Consider the following 21,179-nt stretch of genomic DNA (forward strand, 5'->3'; position numbering starts at 1 on the left):
CCATCATTTAAAAGTGGACATTTAATTTTCAAATACATGGGATTTTAAAAGTATCTTGATAATTAATTTCTCATTTAAATGCTTGTTTCTCTGCAAACACCTGCTGTGTTCTATCATTCTTCCAATTTTATCGAGGCTTTCAATGGCTAAGTCAAAGATCTCTCTTGGTAAATGTCACATTGCACTTGAAAACATATGGGTTATTTTCAAATATCTTTTGATGTTGATTTCTAACATCATTCCACAGTGGTAAGGAAAAAGACTCTGTATGATTTCAGTTCCTTTAGATCATGAAATTTTTGCACCTTGTTCTCCATCCCTGGATATGTTTCAGTGTCTCCTAGTTCATAGTCTATGAGAACTTGAATAGAGTGTGTATCCTACTGTTGTGTCAAAACTGCATAAATCTTAACTATGTTGAATTGGTTCATGGTGCTTTTCATGTTTCCTATAATCTTCTACTTTTCTGTATATTCATTTTATTAATTTTGAGAGTTTGATATTGAAACTCCAACTAAAAATCTTAATTTATCTTCTTAAAAAAACAATTGCACTATATGTAACTTTGTTCTGTATTTTCCAAGTCTCCTGTAAATGTGTTATCATACTTTTAAAATTTAAAAAATAAAAAAGAAAGAAAAAAGAGTAAATAGAAGAAGCCTTAGTAACATTGTGCTATTACTGCCCTAACCTTGAACCTACTACACTCAAGGGTAGTAGTTTCTGAAAACAATAAATCTTTTACTCATTTAAAGCGATGTTACTTAAGTTTGCTGTTGCTTTCCATGGAACACAACATTATCTGCATGAAATGTTTAAATGTGGAGATAATATTATTTACAGGTTACTAATAATGCAGAAAACATAAAATGGCCAACCTTATATTTATTTATCCCACTAGAAGGACAAGTTGTCACCCATATAACAAAATAAAAATCATTTATAGACTATATTTACATACATGATCATTAATGAAGAACTAAATCTCAATGTATTAACCTTTAGAACTAATTAGTCATGGTATCTATTATACGTAGAGATTAAAATACATACTGTTGGAGTTGATTGATACATACATGGAGTTGATTGATACAAGTTATTTACTGACAGGCATGCAATTTCAATTAAATTTGAAAGCCACATTACACTACACTAGAGATTTGAACTGGTAGAAGGAGATGCAAACTGGTTTCTGAAAGTGGAGTCCGTTTTATAGTATCACCTTCTGTGTACTACATTTTTAGGTGCTTATGATTTCTATTTTCTTAAAACAAAATGTGGCTAAATTAAAACTGAGAAGAGCCAGCAGCCAAAATCAAGCAATTTGAAACATAAATCTCCCTTAGAAAGAGCCGGTGTGTGTTGCATGTTCAGTTGCTTCAGTCATGTCTGACTCTTTGTGACCCTATAGATTGTAGTCCTCCAGGCTTCTCTGTCCAGGGGATTCGCCAGGCAAGAATACTAGAGTGGGTTGCAATGCCTTTCTCCAGGAGATCTTCCCAACCCAGGGATTGAATCGGTGTCTTTTGAGTCTCCTGCATTGCAGGTGGATTCTTTACCCCTGAGCCACTGGGGAAGCCCCTACAAAGAGCCTAATCTTATTTTTTCCATGAGGATCCACCATTGCCCCATTTGGCCCACAGCAGACACTAAAAGTGGCAGCCCTTTCTTTGGTTCTTCACATGGTGCCTTACACAAATGCATGTACAAATTTCTCTTCCCCCATATTTCAGTTATCTTAATTTCTCACTGTGCGTAATGAGAACTACACACATATCACTATTTATCTAAACATTTTAAATGGTGGGTTTGAAAAAGATCTCTTACCTGAAGTGTGATCAAGGGATACTGAAAGAAGAAAGAAAATTCAAGTTAATATTAAAACAGTTCATTTGGGGGCCAGATATTGCATTATAAAGATTATCTGACTTAAATGTTGACTTATTCCCCCCTGTTCCAGATGGCAAAGTTTCTAGAGCCAAAGATGCCAGGAAAACTAAATCTGAAACAGACTCAAACTTTCCTCTGGGAAGTAAAAAGCAAGTTCTATGGAAGTCATTTTTTCTAATAGGATGAAAAGACCTAGAGAAGTAAAAATCAATCCACTGCATAGGAAAGTTTTTTGTTTAATATTGAGGTTTATCTTTGAAACTGTAGTTACAAGTATCTCCATAGTTATGGAAAACTTCCCAGTGACACCTTATAGAGCAATGGAGTAATTTGTTTAGATTTCATTGTGCCTTTGAAATGACTGAACTCACCACATCGTTGATAGGTAGGAAGTGTCACAATGCGAAGTTTAACTAAAAGAGGAAGAGGGGACAATAATATTTTCTTATTATTTATTAATTATTAATTTTCTTATAGTTATTAATAAGAATTATTACTCTTGTTATTTTCTCTCCCAGATATGATTGCTTATAAATAGACAGTGAAATTAATTGCCTTGCTTTCATAGAACACTGCACTTCCTTCTCCTCTAGCTCTGATTTAGACCTTTGAGATCTGGGTTCTTTTTGGAAAGATTTTTTTATTGCACATTTATAATTCCTCTGTTGATCATGACCTGGTGTTACCAAAGTTGGCATGAGCTTCTGCCACCACTAGAAACTTTTTCCATAACAGCCCATAGGGAAGTCTCAAAACTTGGTGGCAGAATTAATCATAGAAGGTCAAATGTGAAATACCTATGATAAGAGTTACACACGAGCTTTTGATGTGGCGCTAGTGGTCAAAAAGCTGCCTGCCAATGCAGGAGACAATAGAGACTTGGGTTTGATCCCTGGATCAGGAAGAGCCCCTGGAAGAGAAATGGCAACCCACTCCAGTATTCTTGCGTGGGAAATCCCATGGACAGAGGAGGCTGGTGGGCTACAGTTCATGGGGTTTGCAAAGAGTCAGACCCAGCTGCCCACATGCACATATATACACACATGTGCACATGAGTTATATGTAATTTTTATGGAAAAATATATTAATGTTGGCAAATATTGATTTTAGCAGAATTCCAAAAAAGCCATATTAGCTATTTTTGCACCTATAATTGTTATCATAGTATTTTAATACATCCAGAAGAGAAAACATAATGTAGCAAAAGAAAAAAAAAACCTCAGTATAAGATAAATTCTGTTTTAGTTCTTTTACTTTTTTTTAGTAAGTCATCTGTGTGCTCAGATGTTCAGTCATATCCAACTCTTTGCAATCCTATGGACTGTAGCCCGCTAGGCTCATAGAACAAAGTGTGTGGATGCTCTTATCCAACTTCTAATTTTATAAATGAGAAAACTAAAGATCTCAAAGACTATAACTGACTTGGCAGAAGTTGATAATTTATTCTCAGAGCCAAGACAAAAATCATATCCTTCTGAATCTTAGTTTGGTGGTCTTTCTGCTTTCTTCTACTTACAACAATAATGAAGAAGGGCTCTGCCTAAGTTATCAGATTTATGATTCCTTTTTCTGGTATGAATAATAATGATGATGATAATAAATGCCATTTACAAATTACTTACTGTGTGCCAGGGACTATTTTGGGCTTCCCAGGTGGCACTAGGGGTAAAGAATACACCTGCCAGTGCAGGAGGCATAAGAGACAGAAGTTTGATCTCTGGGTCTGGAAGATTCCCCAGAGGAGGGCATGGCAGCCCACTCCAGTATTCTTGCCTGGAGAATCCCATGGACAGAGGAGCCTGGTGGGCTGTAGTCCATAGGTTCGCACAAAGTGGGACACGACTGAAGCAACTTAGCACACATGCACACAGAGAGACTATTTTACATTGACCACAGGGTGGCCTTGCGTGCTGCGATTCATGGGGTTGCAAAGAGTCGGACATGACTGAACGACTGATTTGATCTGATCTGATCTGATCTGATCTCATTCTCACAGTAAAAATGAGATACTTTTACTATTTCCATTCTATGGATGAAAAGAATTGAGTCAAAATAGAGATTTAATTAGTTTGCCCAGATGGTAAATTATGAAGTAACACACCCCTAGCTTGCAGCCATTGTATTACGCAAGCCTGTCATTAGAATTTGTAAACAGTGAGATAGACACAAAACTGTAAGGAACAAAGCACTCAATAATTGAAACTGGAGGGTACTGTTTCATAACTGACCTAGACAACTGGTCAAAATTCTAAAAATTCTTGATCTGAAGAGTTAAGACCAAATTAGAACTTGGATTTAAATTTAATAATGTGTTTGGATTGCTTAAGATTAGAAGAAAGAGTTTCTGAAATCAACAATAAGAAGGAAACATAAATATTGACTTACCATTCTCTCCAGATTTACAGATGGGTTTATCTGTCTGCACAAAGGTCACTGTCTCTTCTGAAGAGAGTGCTACAGATCTCCTCTCAAAGATTTTAAGAGTATCTCCCTTAACCAACAGAGTCACAAAAGCCATCTGTTCAGAAGACTTGTGGGAAACCTATTTAACATAAAGAGCAGAAAATGGGAAAATCATTCTTATACATTTAGATGGTAAACAATGCCTTAATTTGCTTCTGAGGCTGAGAGAGCCTTGTGAATCCATTATGTCTTAATGGGAGACTTATTGATCACTTATTCCAATTCCTTTATTTAGCCTGAGGACAGTTTCCAGTAAAGTTATTCCTACGTTTTCTTATCTATTGTTTTCTATGTTCCTGAGTTCCAATCTCTCATTGCTTTACCTAATTCTCTATCCTCATTTTTAAACAGTTCTACTATCTAAAAGCAGTTGTTTGGTCGCTAAATTGTGTCCGACTCTTTTGCAACACTATGAGCTGTAGCCCACCAGGCTCCTTTGTCCGTGGGATTTCCCAGGCAAGAATACTGGAGTGGGTTGCCATTTCCTTCTCCAGGGGATCTTCCTGACCCAGGGATCGAGCCCATGTCTCCTGTATTGGCAGGCGGGTTCTTTACCGCTGAGCCACCAGGGAAACCCATCAGAAAACAGTTATATTGTCTTATTACCATTCCCTGCAAGAGAAAAGTGCAGTACTTCACAAGTTTTATTGTATATATAACTTGTCTTTTTATTTGCCTCTCAAAATTTCTCCAATTTTCCTTCTCAGACTCCACAACTTATCCAAATCAAGTTTTGTTATTTCTCTAAAACTAATTTTTTAAAGATTTATTTATTTATTTATTTATTTTTATTCTTCCAATTTTATTTTATTTTTAAACTTTACATAATTGTATTAGTTTTGCCAAATATGAAAATGAATCCGCCACAGGTATACATGTGTTCCCCATCCCGAACCCTCCTCCCTCCTCCCTCCCCATACCATCCCTCTGGGCCGTCCCAGTGCACCAGCCCCAAGCATCCAGCATCATGCATCGAACCTGGACTGGCAACTCGTTTCCTACATGATATTTTACATGTTTCATTGTCATTCTCCCAAATCTTCCCACCCTCTCCTCTCCCACAGAGTCCATAAGACTGTTCTATACATCAGTGTCTCTTTTGCTGTCTCATACACGGGTTATTGTTACCATCTTTCTAAATTCCATATATGTGCGTTAGTATACTGTATTTATGTTTTTCCTTCTGGCTTACTTCACTCTGTATAATAGGCTCCAGTTTCATCCACCTCATTAGAACTGATTCAAATGTATTCTTTTTAATGGCTGAGTAATACTCCATTGTGTATATGTACCACAGCTTTCTTATCCATTCATCTGCTGATGGACATCTAGGTTGCTTCCATGTCTTGGCTATTATAAACAGTGCTGCGATGAACATTGGGGTACACGTGTCTCTTTCCTTCTGGTTTCCTCAGTGTGTTATGCCCAGCAGTGGGGTTGCTGGATCATAAGGCAGTTCTATTTCCAGTTTTTTAAGGAATCTCACACTGTTCTCCATAGTGGCTGTACTAGTTTGCATTCCCACCAACAGTGTAAGAGGGTTCCCTTTTCTCCACACCCTCTCCAGCATTTATTATTTGTAGACTTTTGGATCGCAGCCATTCTGACTGGTGTGAAATGGTACCTCATAGTGGTTTTGATTTGCATTTCTCTGATAATGAGTGATGTTGAGCATCTTTTCATGTGTTTGTTAGCCATCTGTATGTCTTTTTGGAGAAATGTCTATTTAGTTCTTTGGCCCATTTTTTGATTGGGTCGTTTATTTTTCTGGAGTTGAGCTGTAGGAGTTGCTTGTATATTTTTGAGATTAGTTGTTTGTCGGTTGCTTCATTTGCTATTATTTTCTCCCATTCTGAAGGCTGTCTTTTCACCTTGCTAATAGTTTCCTTTGATGTGCAGAAGCTTTTAAGGTTAATTAGGTCCCATTTGTTTATTTTGCTTTTATTTCCAATATTCTGGGAGGTGGGTCATAGAGGATCCTGCTGTGATGTATGTCAGAGAGTGTTTTGCCTATGTTCTCCTCTAGGAGTTTTATAGTTTCTGGTCTTACGTTTAGATCTTTAATCCATTTTGAGTTTATTTTTGTGTATGGTGTTAGAAAGTGGTCCAGTTTCATTCTTTTACAAGTGGTTGACCAGATTTCCCAGCACCACTTGTTAAAGAGATTGTCTTTAATCCATTGTATATTCTTGCCTCCTTTGTCGAAGATAAGGTGTCCATATGTGCGTGGATTTATCTCTGGGCTTTCTATTTTATTCCATTGATCAATATTTCTGTCTTTGTGCCAGTACCATACTGTCTTGATAACTGTGGCTTTGTAGTAGAGCCTGAAGTCAGGTAGGTTGATTCCTCCAGTTCCATGCTTCTTTCTCAAGATCGCTTTGGCTATTCGAGGTTTTTTGTATTTCCATACAAACTGTGAAATTATTTGTTCTAGCTCTGTGAAGAATACTGTTGGTAGCTTGATAGGGATTGCGTTGAATCTATAAATTGCTTTGGGTAGTATACTCATTTTCACTATATTGATTCTTCCAATCCATGAACATGGTATATTTCTCCATCTATTAGTGTCCTCTTTGATTTCTTTCACCAGTGTTTTATAGTTTTCTATATATAGGTCTTTAGTTTCTTTAGGTAGATATATTCCTAAGTATTTTATTCTTTCCGTTGCAATGGTGAATGGAGTTGTTTCCTTAATTTCTCTCTCTGTTTTCTCATTATTAGTGTATAGGAATGCCAGGGATTTCTGTGTGTTGATTTTATATCCTGCAACTTTACTATAGTCATTGATTATTTCTAGTAATTTTCTGGTGGACTCTTTAGGGTTTTCTATGTAGAGGATTATGTCATCTGCAAATAGTGAGAGTTTTACTTCTTCTTTTCCAATTTGGATTCCTTTTATTTCTTTTTCTGCTCTGATTGCTGTGGCCAAAACTTCCAAAACTATGTTGAATAGTAATGGTGAAAGTGGGCACCCTTGTCTTGTTCCTGACTTTAGAGGAAATGCTTTCAATTTTTCACCATTGAGGATAATGTTTGCTGTGGGTTTGTCATATATAGCTTTTATTATGTTGAGGTATGTTCCTTCTATTCCTGCTTTCTGGAGAGTTTTTATCATAAATGGATGTTGAATTTTGTCAAAGGCTTTCTCTGCATCTATTGAGATAATCATATGGTTTTTATTTTTCAATTTGTTAATGTGGTGTATTACATTGATTGATTTGCGGATATTGAAGAATCCTTGCATCCCTGGGATAAAGCCCACTTGATCATGGTGTATGATCTTTTTAATGTGTTGTTGGATTCTGATTGCTAGAATTTTGTTAAGGATTTTTGCATCTATGTTCATCAGTGATATTGGCCTGTAGTTTTCTTTTTTTGTGGGATCTTTGTCAGGTTTTGGTATTAGGGTGATGGTGGCCTCATAGAATGAGTTTGGAAGTTTACCTTCCTCTGCAATTTTCTGGAAGAGTTTGAGCAGGATAGGTGTTAGCTCTTCTCTAAATTTTTGGTAGAATTCAGCTGTGAAGCCGTCTGGACCGGGCTTTTGTTTGCTGGAAGATTTTTGATTACAGTTTCAATTTCCATGCTTGTGATGGGTCTGTTAAGATTTTCTATTTCTTCCTGGTCCAGTTTTGGAAAGTTGTACTTTTCTAAGAATTTGTCCATTTCTTCCACGTTGTCCATTTTATTGGCATATAATTGTTGATAGTAGTCTCTTAAGATCCTTTGTATTTCTGTGTTGTCTGTTGTGATCTCTCCATTTTCGTTTCTAATTTTGTTGATTTGATTTTTCTCCTTTGTTTCTTGATGAGTCTGGCTAATGGTTTGTCAATTTTATTTATCCTTTCAAAGAACCAGCTTTTGGTTTTGTTGATTTTTGCTATGGTCTCTTTTGTTTCTTTTGCATTTATTTCTGCTCTAATTTTTAAGATTTCTTTCCTTCTACTAACCCTGGGGTTCTTCATTTCTTCCTTTTCTAGTTGCTTTAGGTGTAGAGTTAGGTTATTTATTTGACTTTTTTTTGTTTCTTGAGGTGTGCCTGTATTGCTATGAACTTTCCCCTTAGGACTGCTTTTACAGTGTCCCACAGGTTTTGGGTTGTTGTGTTTTCATTTTCATTCGTTTCTATGCAAATTTTGATTTCTTTTTTTGATTTCTTCTGTGATTTGTTGGTTATTCAGCAGCGTGTTGTTCAGCCTCCATATGTTGGAATTTTTAATAGTTTTTCTCCTGTAATTGAGATCTAATCTTATTGCATTGTGGTCAGAAAAGATGCTTGGAATGATTTCTGTTTTTTTGAATTTACCAAGGCTAGCTTTATGGCCCAGGATGTGATCTATCCTGGAGAAGGTTCCATGTGCGCTTGAGAAAAAGGTGAAATTCATTGTTTTGGGATGAAATGACCTATAGATATCAATTAGGTCTAACTGGTCTATTGTATCGTTTAAAGTTTGTGTTTCCTTGTTAATTTTCTGTTTAGTTGATCTATCCATAGGTGTAAGTGGGGTATTAAAGTCTCCCACTATTATTGTGTTATTGTTAATTTCTCCTTTCATACTTGTTAGCATTTGTCTTACGTACTGTGGTGCTCCTGTGTTGGGTGCATATATATTTATAATTGTTATATCTTCTTCTTGGATTGATCCTTTGATCATTATGTAGTGACCTTCTTTGTCTCTTTTCACAGCCTTTGTTTTAAAGTCTATTTTATCTGATATGAGTATTGCTACTCCTGCTTTCTTTTGGTCCCTATTTGCATGGAAAATCTTTTTCCAGCCCTTCACTTTCAGTCTGTATGTGTCCCCTGTTTTGAGGTGGGTCTCTTGTAGACAACATATGTAGGGTCTTGTTTTTGTATCCATTCAGCCAGTCTTTGTCTTTTGGTTGGGGCATTCAACCCATTTACATTTAAGGTAATTACTGATAAGTATGTTCCGTTGCCATTTACTTTATTGTTTTGGGTTCGAGTTTATACACCATTTTTGTGTTTCCTGTCTAGAGAATATCCTTTAGTATTTGTTGGAGAGCTGGTTTGGTGGTGGTGCAGAATTCTCTCAGCTTTTGCTTGTCTGAAAAAGCTTTTGATTTCTCCTTCATACTTGAATGAGATCCTTGCTGGGTACAATAATCTGGGCTGTAGGTTATTTTCTTTCATCATTTTAAGTATGTCTTGCCATTCCCTCCTGGCTTGAAGAGTTTCTATTGAAAGATCAGCTGTTATCCTTATGGGAATTCCCTTGTGTGTTATTTGTTGTTTTTCCCTTGCTGCTTTTAATATTTGTTCTTTGTGTTTGATCTTTGTTAATTTGATTAATATGTGTCTTGGGGTGTTTCTCCTTGGGTTTATCCTGTTTGGTACTCTCTGGGTTTCTTGGACTTGGGTGATTATTTCCTTCCCCATTTTAGGAAGTTTTCCACTATTATCTCCTCAAGTATTTTCTCATGGTCTTTCTTTTTGTCTTCTTCTTCTGGAACCCCTATGATTCAATGTTGTAGCGTTTAATATTGTCCTGGAGGTCTCTGAGATTGTCCTCATTTCTTTTAATTCGTTTTTCTTTTATCCTCTCTGATTCATTTATTTCTACCATTCTATCTTCTAATTCACTAATCCTGTCTTCTGCCTCTGTTATTCTACTATTTGTTTGCCTCCAGAGTGTTTTTAATTTCACTTATTGCATTATTCATTATATATTGACTCTTTTTATTTCTTCTAGGTCCTTGTTAAACCTTTCTTGCATCTTCTCAATCCTTGTCTCCAGGCTATTTATCTGTGATTCCATTTTAGTTTCAAGATTTTGGATCAATTTCACTATCATTATTCGAATTCTTTATCAGGTAGATTCCCTATCTCTTCCTCTTTTGTTTGGTTTGGTGGGCATTTATCCTGTTCCTTTATCTGCTGAGTATTCCTCTGTCTCTTCATCTTGTTTAAATTGCTGAGTTTGGGGTGTCCTTTCTGTATTCTGGCAGTTTGTGGAGTTCTCTTTATTATGGCGTTTCCTCACTGTGTGTGGGTTTGTACAGGTGGCTTGTCAAGGTTTCCTGGTTAGGGAAGCTTGTGTCGGCGTTCTGGTGGGTGGAGCTGTATTTCTTCTCTCTGGAGTGCAATGAAATGTCCAGTAATGAGTTATGAGATGTCTATAGTTTTGGGGTGACTTTGGGCAGCCTGTATCTTTAAGCTCAGGGCTGTGTTCCTTTGTTGCTGGAGAATTTGCTTGGTATGTCTTGCCCTGGAACTTATTGGCCCTTGTGTGGTGCTTGGTTTCAGTGTCGGTATGGAGGCATTTGATGAGCTCCTGTCAATGAATGTTCCTTGGAGTCAGGAGTTCCCTGGAGTCAGGGTTTGGACTTAAGTCTCCTGCTTCCGATTATCGGTCTTATTTTTACAGTAGTTTCAAAACTTCTCCTTCTATACAGCACCATTGATAAAACATCTACATTAAAGATGATAAGTTTCTCTACAGTGAGGGTCACTCAGAGAGGTTCACAGGGTTACATGGAGAAGAGAAGAGGGAGGAGGGAGTTAGAGGTGACCCAAATGAGATGAGGTGAATCAATAGTGGAGAGAGTGGGCTAGCCAGTAGTCACTTCCTTATGTGCACTCCAAACTGGACCACTCAGAGATGTTCACGGGTTATACAGAGAAGAGAAGGAGGAGGAAGGTAACAGAGGTGGCCAGAAGGATAAAAGGGGGAATGAAAAGGAGGGAGACAGATCCAGCCAGTAATCAGTTCCTAAGTGTTCTCCACCATCTGGAACACACAGAAATTCACAGAGTTGGGTAGAGTAGAGAGGGGTTAGGGAGGAGACACAGGCGACCTGGTGGAGAAAAAGGAGGGTCCAAAGGGAGAGAGAGCAGTCAAGCCAGTAATCTCACTCCCTAGTGAAAAATGGGTCCTGAAGATTGGGTCCTTAAAGGTACAAAATTGGTAACAAATACATAAAAGCAAAATTAAAAATCTAGAGTAGAGTTTGGAATTTCAAAAATACGATGTTAAAGAAAAGAAGAAGGAAAAGAAAGAGAGAAAGAACGAACAAACAAAAACAAACAAGGTCATGAAATTATAAAGAAAGTACAGGTACAAAATTGATAACTAATACCAGAAAGCGAAAATTAAAAATCTAGAGTAGAGTTTGGAATTTCAAAAATACGATGTTAAAAAAAAAAAAAAGAAGAAAAATAAAGAGAGAAAACAAACAAACAAATACGAACAATGTCACAAAAATTATAAAGAAAATACAGGTACAAAATTGATATCAAATACCAAAAAGCATAAATTAAAAATCTAGAGTAAAGTTTGGAATTTCAGATATACAATGTTATATAAAAGAAGAAGAGAAAGAAACAGAGAAGAAGAAAAAAAAAGAAAAAAAAAGTCACAGAAATTATATAAAAATAAACTATAGGTACAAAATTGATAACATATACCAAAAAGCTAAAATTAAAAATCTAGAGTAGAGTTTGGAATTTCAAAAATACAATGTTAAAGAAAAGAAGAAAAAAAAAAAAAAAACAAAAAAAAAAAAAACAAGGTCAAAAATTATAAAATATATATATATGAAGTTTGCTGAAGAAGAAAAAAATAGGGTCTTTTTTTTTTTTTTTTTTTGCAAAGTAATAGGTTATAAAAGTGAAAATTAAAGGAACAATAGAGGACTTAAAATTTTTTTTTTTTTTTAAAAAAAAAAAAAAAAAAAAAAGAATGATCGTAAAAATAATAAAAATATATCTAGGACTTTTTGTGTTTTTTTTTTTGTGGGTGTTGTGGGTTCAGTTCATTTTTGGCTAGTTCCTTGGTCAGATTTATATTTCTCAAGATCTATAGGCCCCTTCCTATGTAGTCCGTAGTAACCACAGGGTTTTGATCTATTGCCTGTAGCTTCCAAGGCGTTTCCCTCTGTTATATCTTCTTCCGTTTGCTAGTCTCTTCAGTATCTGGTTTCCGCCTGACTCAAAGGGCACGGTGGAGGACACTTTTTTTTTTTTTTTTTTTTTTTTTAGGCTTACTTGTTCAGTCGCTGTGTGGGGATGGAGGGAGGGATGCTGCAAACAAATAACACTGGCGTGGGCTCGCAGTGCCTCAGCCACCCTGGGTCTGCCCGCTCACGGGCGCGTGTAGCCTCCTGTCCACACTGCTCGGACTCTGGGTTGTTCCGCCGGGAACAATCCGAGGCTGGCCCTGGGCTGCATGCACCTCCCAGGTCCAAGCCGCTCAGGTTCAGGCACTCGGGTAGTCCTCAGAGGCGCAGACTCAGTTGGGCCTGCGTTTTGTGCTCTTCCCAGGTCCGAGCGCCAATTTGCTCTTCCCAGGCGAGCGCCAATGCTGCGACTTATCGCCTCCCCGCCACTCGGTTATCTGGATGTAAAACCGGCGCACCTTCTCAGGCAGATGTTGACCGTCCAGACCCCCAAGAAGTTTTAGTTAGCAAAGAAGCCTGCTTACAATTTTATAGATAATGTCTCTCTGGGGCTGCGATTGCCCCCTTCCGCTCTGGCTGCCTGTCACCGGAGGGGGAAGGTCTGCAGCCGGCTATCTCTGTTCAGTCCTTTGTTCCGTGCGCGGGCCTGGCGGTCTTAGGTTAGGGCTGGCTTTTCGCGTGGTGGGTATCCCACAGTCTGGTTTGCTAGCCCAAATTATTTCGCTCAGATAGCGCTCAGGGTATTCAGGCCAGATTCTTACTCTCAGCGATGCAGCCCACGCCGCGCCTCCCTGCCCAGCCCGGTTTGCTAATGGCGGATGCAGGCGTCTGCGCTGCTTCTCTGCTGGGGGAGTTACCGTAGGGCTCGCAATCTGCGAGTTTTAAATTGTTTATTTATTTTTTCTCCCTGTTATGTTGCCCTCTGTGCTTCCAAAGCTCGGCACAGATTCGCAGTGAGAAGGTTTCCTGATGTTTGGAAACCTCTCTTTTTAAGATTCCCTTCCGGGACGGAACTCCGTCCCTCCCTCTTTGTCTCTTTTTTTTTTTTGTTTTTTTTTAATATTTTTTCCTACCTCCTTTCGAAGAGTTGGGTTGCTTTTCTGGGTGCCTGATGTCCTCTGCCGGCATTCAGAAGTTGTTTTGTGGAATTTACTGGACGTTTAAATGCTCTTTTGATGAATTTGTGGGGGAGAAAGTGTTCTCCCCGTCCTACTCCTCCGCCATCTTGGCTCCTCCCCCCAGATTTATTTATTTTTAATTGAAGGATAATTGCTTTACAGAATTTTGCTGTTTTCTGTCAAACCTCAACATGAACCATCCATAGGTATACATGTATCTCCCTTCCATCTCCCTCTCCATCCCACCCCTCTAGGTTGATACAGAGCCCCTGTTTGAGTTTCCTGAGCCATACAGCAAAGTCCTGTTGGCTATCTATTTTACATATGGTAGTGTAAGTTTCTATGTTACTCTTTCCATACATCTCACCCTCTACCTCCTCTCCCCATGGCCATTCTAACACATATATACGGAATCTAGAAAAATGGTACTGAAGAATTTATTTACAAGCCAGCAATGGAGAAACAGACACAAAACTCATTTTTAAGTAGTAATTCCATTTTCCCATCTGAAATTCTGAAATGTCAAATTCTGCACCTTACCTCAAAATTTGCACAAGAATGGAAGTTTTCCTCTTCCACAGTCTAGTCAAAAATAGTGCTATTGGATCCATCATATTCTAAGACAACACTCAAGGACACAGATTCATTCAGGTTTAAAAGGTGGAGACAAGCTTGTTCTGTAGAATGACTTTGAATCACAGAGGGGACCCATAGGATATATTGCCTATGCAAACAAAGTAATCAACACTCTAAACAAGGGTAAGAGAAATGCAGAACATGCATAAAACAATTTTAGCTTATTGACATATTTCTGAAACATACACACTTTTCATGACATTACAATAAACTTGAGTATATAGAAAGCTATCAAGAAAAAATAAAGTCAGTTCCCTTCATACACCTGTTTAAGATTTACAAGGTAAATCAGCACTCTGTCTCAGAAATTGAAATGGCAAAATACAATCTAATTTTAACACAGCATATTTCATAAGGTCACTTTGCCAGTACTTTCATATGAATAGTAATATAATATTCCTTACGGGTTCAAAGTCTCAGAAACAGTAAAATGAAGCAAAAAGGTGCTCATAAAAATAATGGGCACCATTTTACCCCAGTGTCTGAACAATTAAGACTTCAAGATATTCTCCTCTTTCTGTCTGTCTTTATTAGAAGTCAGCTGTCTCAACTCTTTGCTTTCTTTTCTTCCTTCTACTCTGCATCTCTCTGTATACTGTTGTTTTATATAGTCACACAATGAAGGATCAATTGCTTTTTGGAGCAAATATAATGGGACTCTCCAATCACATTTAGATCTCCTCTCCCATTACGTTTCCGGGAGGTGGGGGGTGTCACTTTACCTACAACTTCCTTCTTAAGTTCACCAGATGCTGATCTGTTTTTGGAATCAGCAGTACAGGTGGACAGGAAGAAAGAGGAAAACAAAGAAAGCACTTGTGTGACACTTAGGATTCTATTAATTTAGTTCCTCACTCCCAGGGCTCACTGCAGTATCAAAAGCATTAATCCACAGGAATCAGCACTTGGAAGAATACCTGTCCAAACAGCTATTAATCATTTCAAATCCCCAAAGGTAAATATTCCAGGCTTCTGAGAGAAGCAGCATTATCTGATATTGCCAAAATCCAGATGCAAATAAATATCTCAATATAGGCTCATTTTACAGATAATTGAAATTCATTTTTCTATAATTTCATGATATGGAATACAACATTTAAAATGTTGATATATGTGCAACATTCACTATAATTTTCTGTTGTTGCTGACTTTTTTTTGGCACATCGTGGCATGAGGGAACTTAGCACTTCCACCAGAGATGGAATCCACCCACCTTGCATTGGAAGTGTGGAATCTTAACCACTAGACCATCAGAGGAGCTCCTACTATACTTTTCTTAGGTTTTTATAATGGTCAATATCCTTTCCTACCCTAAATAGGAAAAAAAAATGCAAGAAAATGTGATAAATATGTGTGAGTGTATACGCACACACTGAGCTTCCCAGGTGATGCTAGTGGTAAAGAGCCTGCCTGCCAATGTAGGAGACATAAGAGAGGAAGGTTCGATTCATGGGTGGTGAAGATCTCCTGGAGGAGGGCAAGATAACCCACTCCACTATTCTAGCCTGGAGAATCCCATGGATAGAGGAATCTGGTGGGTTGCAGTCCATAGAGTCACAGAGTCAGACATGCACAACTGAAGTGACTTGGCATGCATGCACAGGCGTACACACATACTAGTCACTTCTTGACACCCCCTCCCCCAAATAAGTGCTTTACCATCATTATTGCAAAATATTTCTACAAGGAACATGAGTCATACCAGAGAAACTGGTGACCTCTTACCCTCAGTGTGTTAATTCCCCTATTTGTCTTCTTTTTTTGGTTGTTGCTGTTAACATCCTTTTCATGTCAAGTATTGATGGAGTTAATGCATCTGGCTTGAAGAATGATGCATTGGGTAATGAAAGATTGAAATTGATTTCAGTCTTTTAGAAATAGATCTACAATACTGCAGGAGCAAACACAAAGGAAAGAACAACAAAACCAACTATAATCCATGAGGAGGTGGAACGGGGCTCTGAGGCCAGGGAAGGTCAGAACAGGGTCCTCAGCTGACCGCATTTCCAATTTCAGCACAGTACTGTGTGCTTGAAAACTCGGATCATGTTCTCTCAGTAGAATTGCAGCTTCTCTCGACTCCCCATTTCAATTTGAGACTTTTGTTTTCAGTCTGCCTTTTCTCTAACCCTGCTTAAGATGCCAACTCTTTTAAAATCCCTGCTACAAACGGGGCTAATCTTCAACTGTTATTCGGCCCTGCCAGTTTTAATATTTAATTTCTTTCCACTGGAATCTCAAACTGTTGGTCTCTGTGTTTGACCAATACTCTTTCCTCTGATCGCCCCTTGGGCTTATTATTAGAACCACTCTCTGTACTCTGTTTCTCCTACTCACAAATCACTAGTTTCCAAAACAAGTGAAGCTCAACTCATCAGTGTTCAAGTTAAACAGAACCACAAGGCAGACTGTTTGTAAGTCAAAGCAACCAATTCTTTATTCCCAAGGCTGGTGAATCTAAAATCATGCAACTTCTCTAAAATATTTGTGTTTTTCCAAATGTGAATATTTTATGCTGAGTAAATGACTCTATTCATTTTAACTTTAATCAAGGCTAGTTATTGATGACAAACATATGTTTTGCACAATTCTTTTAAATCTCCTTGGAAACTAGAATTTTTTATAATATCTCTTTCCCCAAACATGACTTTATTTGATTAACATATCCTTAAATAAATTTATCTGATTTACATGGTTAATGGGTCCTTATTCCAAAAAATTCAGATAGGAATCCAGCATCTATTGCGTACTTGCTATGTATCAGCAAGGAAATAGTGAGGTTCTAGAGATAACAAGATGAGTAAGACACAGCTCTTTAAAGTAGTTTACTTCTAGTAGAGAAGGGAAGAAAGAAAAAGAGGAAAGAAGGAGGGAAGATGAGAGAGGGCAGGGAGAAAGGAAGTGAGAATGAAGAAAGTGAGGATCTGTTGAAGAGGGGGATATTATAATTTCTTAATAATTAACAGAGTGATAGGCACTGATATTGATAGTATCTCATTTAATTCTCAAAAATACAATTTTAGGTTCTTTATTTATTCTTATTTTATAGATAAGAAAAATCCAGTATCAGAAAAAAACACAGATTTTCATAGGGTCACCCAGAGAGTAATTGGGAGGAATTTCTTTTAATAATCAAATTAAGTGAGATCAAACAATGTTTATGTATAAAAATATGAAAGGACATGGATTAATGTACTCTGCTCTAAATTCTCTTTATGTTTCTGCTGAATAAAGGGATATATGATGGATATTATTTCATCATCACGTGACAGACTCAGTGTTATTTAGGTCATTGTTGTTTGCTGCTATGGAACTATCTCTAGTCACTTGTTTATTCAGTACGTGCTTACTGAGTATCTATTATTTGCTAGAAATATGGTAGATGGTGGGAATTATGAGGCGAACACAAATTTTTGTAGTTATTCTATTAGAAAAGGTGGAGGTTAAAGAACTAATTGTACAATTAATTATTTCATTACAACCATAGTAAATGTTACAGAAGAGAAGGAACTACAGGCTGCTAAGGAAATGTGTTCTGGTTGGTTAGAGGTGGGGTGTGACACAGTATTGAACCTGGCCTTGATGATAAACAGATGAATAAGACTATTTCTTTTCCTAGAATAGATCACTGTCCACTCAGCACAATATTTAAACATAAATTACAATGCTGTGTGATACAAAGACTATCCTATATTGAAACTATGAGCAACGCTCAGTGGAATCATGTTAAAATGACAAATGGGAAGTTGAAAAGAATTTGATTAGGAAGTTTTGAATTGGGACTATTAACATGATTAGGAATTTTCTAGGTAGCATAGCAACTGAAGTAACAGCTCAGGAAAGAAAATGATGAAATTATTATCGAACATTGTGTGTATTTTAAAAATAATAGTAAGTTCTCCTTTATTGAAGAAAAGATAGTGTATGAAATGACATTCAACAAGCCTATTGAAAACATTGTGATTGACTTGTGAAAAGTTTTTTCTTGCACTAAGGAGTCTGATGTTAGTTTGAAGAGTAATGGACATAACAACTCTGTACTCCATGAAAAACATACGGGAATGAGAGTAAAGTAGTGGAAACAGAATCATATATGTTATCAATACTATGCTTGATATTTACTGTCAAAGGCAGAAAGAAAGAGCTAGAAAGAAATTTAGACTGGCCTCTAGCAAAATAGACTGGGAGAAAGTCTGTTTGAAAATATAACTAAGGCCATAACAAACAACATATTTCTTTTAAACATATCATCACTTTATTCTGTGATATTAGAAAGTGGCAGGAAGTCTGATGTAAAATTATATGAAATAATGTGGCTAAAGTCACATCTAAATATATCCTCTTAAGTATCTTCATAATTACCACAGTGAGTTTGCTCAAAGACTACCCTAGGTTAAAGAGGTAATACCCTGAACAATGGCAATATGTCTCAAGATACATGTTTCTTTACTCTTGTTGTTAGAATTTGAAGCAATTTTGATTTGGGGATTAAGGAGAGGGAGAGGGTGAGATGGACACTAGGAGTAAATACTATTGCAATTCCCTGCAAGACAGGGAAAACAAAATAAATATATAGACGAAGTGATAATTTGATATATATTAATTAAGAGGTGACATTAGTATTCTAAAGAGGTGATACACAGTAGAGGGCTGAAATAATAAATCTGGTGCTCTGAAAAATGCTGGAGATGTGGATATCAATTTGGGAATCAAATACAAATACAAATGATGTTTAATATTTTGGATGTTGTTGTTGTTTAGTTGCTAAGTAGTGTCCAACTCTTTGTGACCCCATGGCCTGTCGCCCGCCCAGCTCCTTTGTCCATGGGATTTTCCAGACAAGAATAAAGAATACTGGAATGGATTGCCATTTCCTTCTCTGGGTGAATCTTCCTGATCCAGGGATTGAATCCATATCTCCTGCATTATCAGGTGGATTCTTTACCATTGAGGCACCAGGGAAGTCCATAATATCCTGGGTATTGCTAAAATTATACAGGAAAGTAGTTAGGGGTTGGCCAAAATGTTTGTTTGGGTTTTTCCGTAGTATTTTTCAGAACAAACAACTTTGGCCAACCCCATACAAAGGTAAAGAAGACAGCCAATAGCAAGAGAAATACAGGTGAAGATCTGGCTACTCTGCTTTTCCAGCTGGGTGAATTTGATCAGACATGGGGCAATATTGGTTTAGTTCCCTAGAACCATTGGGTTGAATCTGAAGCCATGACTTGAAAGGCCGTTTTGGCTTTATATGATTTATATATTACAAGTTTTCTCTAAACAACAATAAAACATTTTCTTGATTTTCCCAGCTGCATAATTAATGATAGTCCATTTAAAGGGACAGATGTTTAAAGTGTATGTCAGTGTTCCTGAGAATATCTTGAACTTCTAGTCCACGTCTCTGAATTGTTTAAGCCAACACTACAAATCAGAGGATTGCCCAAGACTAGCAATGTATAGGCAGTGAATTATGTTTTAAAATAAACAAAACTCTTCAGTTCCTGATGTTGCAATCCACTGAAAAGGAAATCATCTTTTCCTCAGAAGGGAACAATCAACTTGATAAGTGACACTGCCCTTCTTATTCTCAGATGTTTGTCTCCTGCATCACTGACTGATTGTTAGAGTTGCCAAGAAATTTCTAATCACACAATGCCCACCTGTAGATGAGTGATTTAAAAGAAAAAAAATAGTAGGGGGAGAAACAAATGGATAATAAAAAGGCCAAGTGAATACATATGACTTGACAGGGCATTTCTTTAGTCCTTTGATACATTAGAAGAGAATATATCAATCTTGGCACTATTGACATTTGGGGCTGGATAATTCTTTACTGTGTGAAGCGGCTGGTGTATTTCAAGATGTTTAGCAGAGTTGTCGTCTCTATTCACTAGCTGCTCGAAGCATATCCCCCAGTTATGACTGTCCAGAATGTCTTGAGCCATTGCCAAATGTCCCCTGGGAGAATTCCATAACATTCAAAACTGTTTTGCAAGTTGCAGTGCTCTTTTAATAGTTTTCAATATACATTTTAAGTGAAGTTCATAGGGCATTATATCTTTTTAAGATATTAGTGAAACAAAAGCAAAAATGAACAAGTAGGACCTAATCAAACTGAAAAGCTTCTGCACAGTGAAGGAAATCATCAACATAATGAAAAGGGAACCTACTAAATGGGAGAAGATATTTCCAAGTTGGATTAATATCCAAAATACATAGTGAACTCATATAACTTAATATCAAAAAACCTAACAATCCAATTAAAAAATGGGCAGAGGATCAGAATGGGCATTTCTCCAAAGAAATACACATAGTTAACAGACATGTGAAAAGATGCTCAACATCACTAATCACCAGGGAATTGCAAATAAAAACCACAGTGAGGTATCACCTCACACCTGTCAGAATGGCTATAACCAAAGAAATAAGAAGGTGTTAGTGAGGATATGGAGAAAAGGGAGTCCTAGTAAAATTGTTGATGGGAAGGTAAATTGGTGAAGCAACTATGGAAAACAGTATGGAGATTCCTCAAAAAAAAAAAAAAAAAAAGAGCTACTGTATGATCCAGCAACTCCATCCCCAGGTATTTAATCAAGGGAAGTGAAAACACTAATTTGAAAAGCTATATGTACCAGATACTCATATTGACATTATTTACAATAAATAAGATGTAGAAGCAACCTAAATGTCCATTAGCAGATAAATGGATAAAGAAGATGTGGTTTATATATACAATGGACTATTACTCAGCCATAAAAAGAATGAAACCTTGCCATTTGTGACAACATGGATGGACCTAGAAGATGTGAAAGAATAAGTTAGAAAGAGAAAGACAGATACTCTATGTTGTCACTTAAATGTGAATCTAAAAAATAAAAAGGAGGAATATAACAAAAAAAGAAACAGATTCACAGATAACAAACTAGTGGTTACCAGAGGACAGCAGTGTGGGGGGATGACCAAAATATGTGAAGGGGATTAAGAGGAACAAACTATTAAGTATAAAATAAATGTTACAAGGATATATTGTATAGTACTGGGAGCATATTCAATATTTTATAATACCTTTACATGACATATGATCTATGAAAATTTCATACTATGTTGAAGCTAATATAATATTGTGAGTCAACTATACAGCAATAA

At 37.0% G+C, this 21,179-nt stretch overlaps 1 protein-coding gene across 1 annotated transcript in view; it reads right to left on the reverse strand.

The window, feature by feature from the left end:
• The window catches only part of LOC102268072 (ovostatin homolog 2-like), a 64,973-nt gene extending 44,995 nt beyond the window's left edge, over window positions 1-19,978 (reverse strand). The window contains exons 1-4 of the mRNA XM_070370132.1: window positions 19,868-19,978; window positions 4,276-4,432; window positions 2,200-2,303; window positions 1,828-1,848 (exon numbers count right to left, since the gene is read on the reverse strand). Coding sequence (XP_070226233.1) covers window positions 1,828-1,848; window positions 2,200-2,303; window positions 4,276-4,432; window positions 19,868-19,978 — 393 coding nt within the window. The remainder of the gene's footprint in view (window positions 1-1,827; window positions 1,849-2,199; window positions 2,304-4,275; window positions 4,433-19,867) is intronic.
• Window positions 19,979-21,179: the final 1,201 nt, after the last annotated feature.

This window comes from Bos mutus, chromosome 5 (genome assembly GCF_027580195.1).
Source record: "Bos mutus isolate GX-2022 chromosome 5, NWIPB_WYAK_1.1, whole genome shotgun sequence".
NCBI lineage: Eukaryota > Metazoa > Chordata > Mammalia > Artiodactyla > Bovidae > Bos > Bos mutus.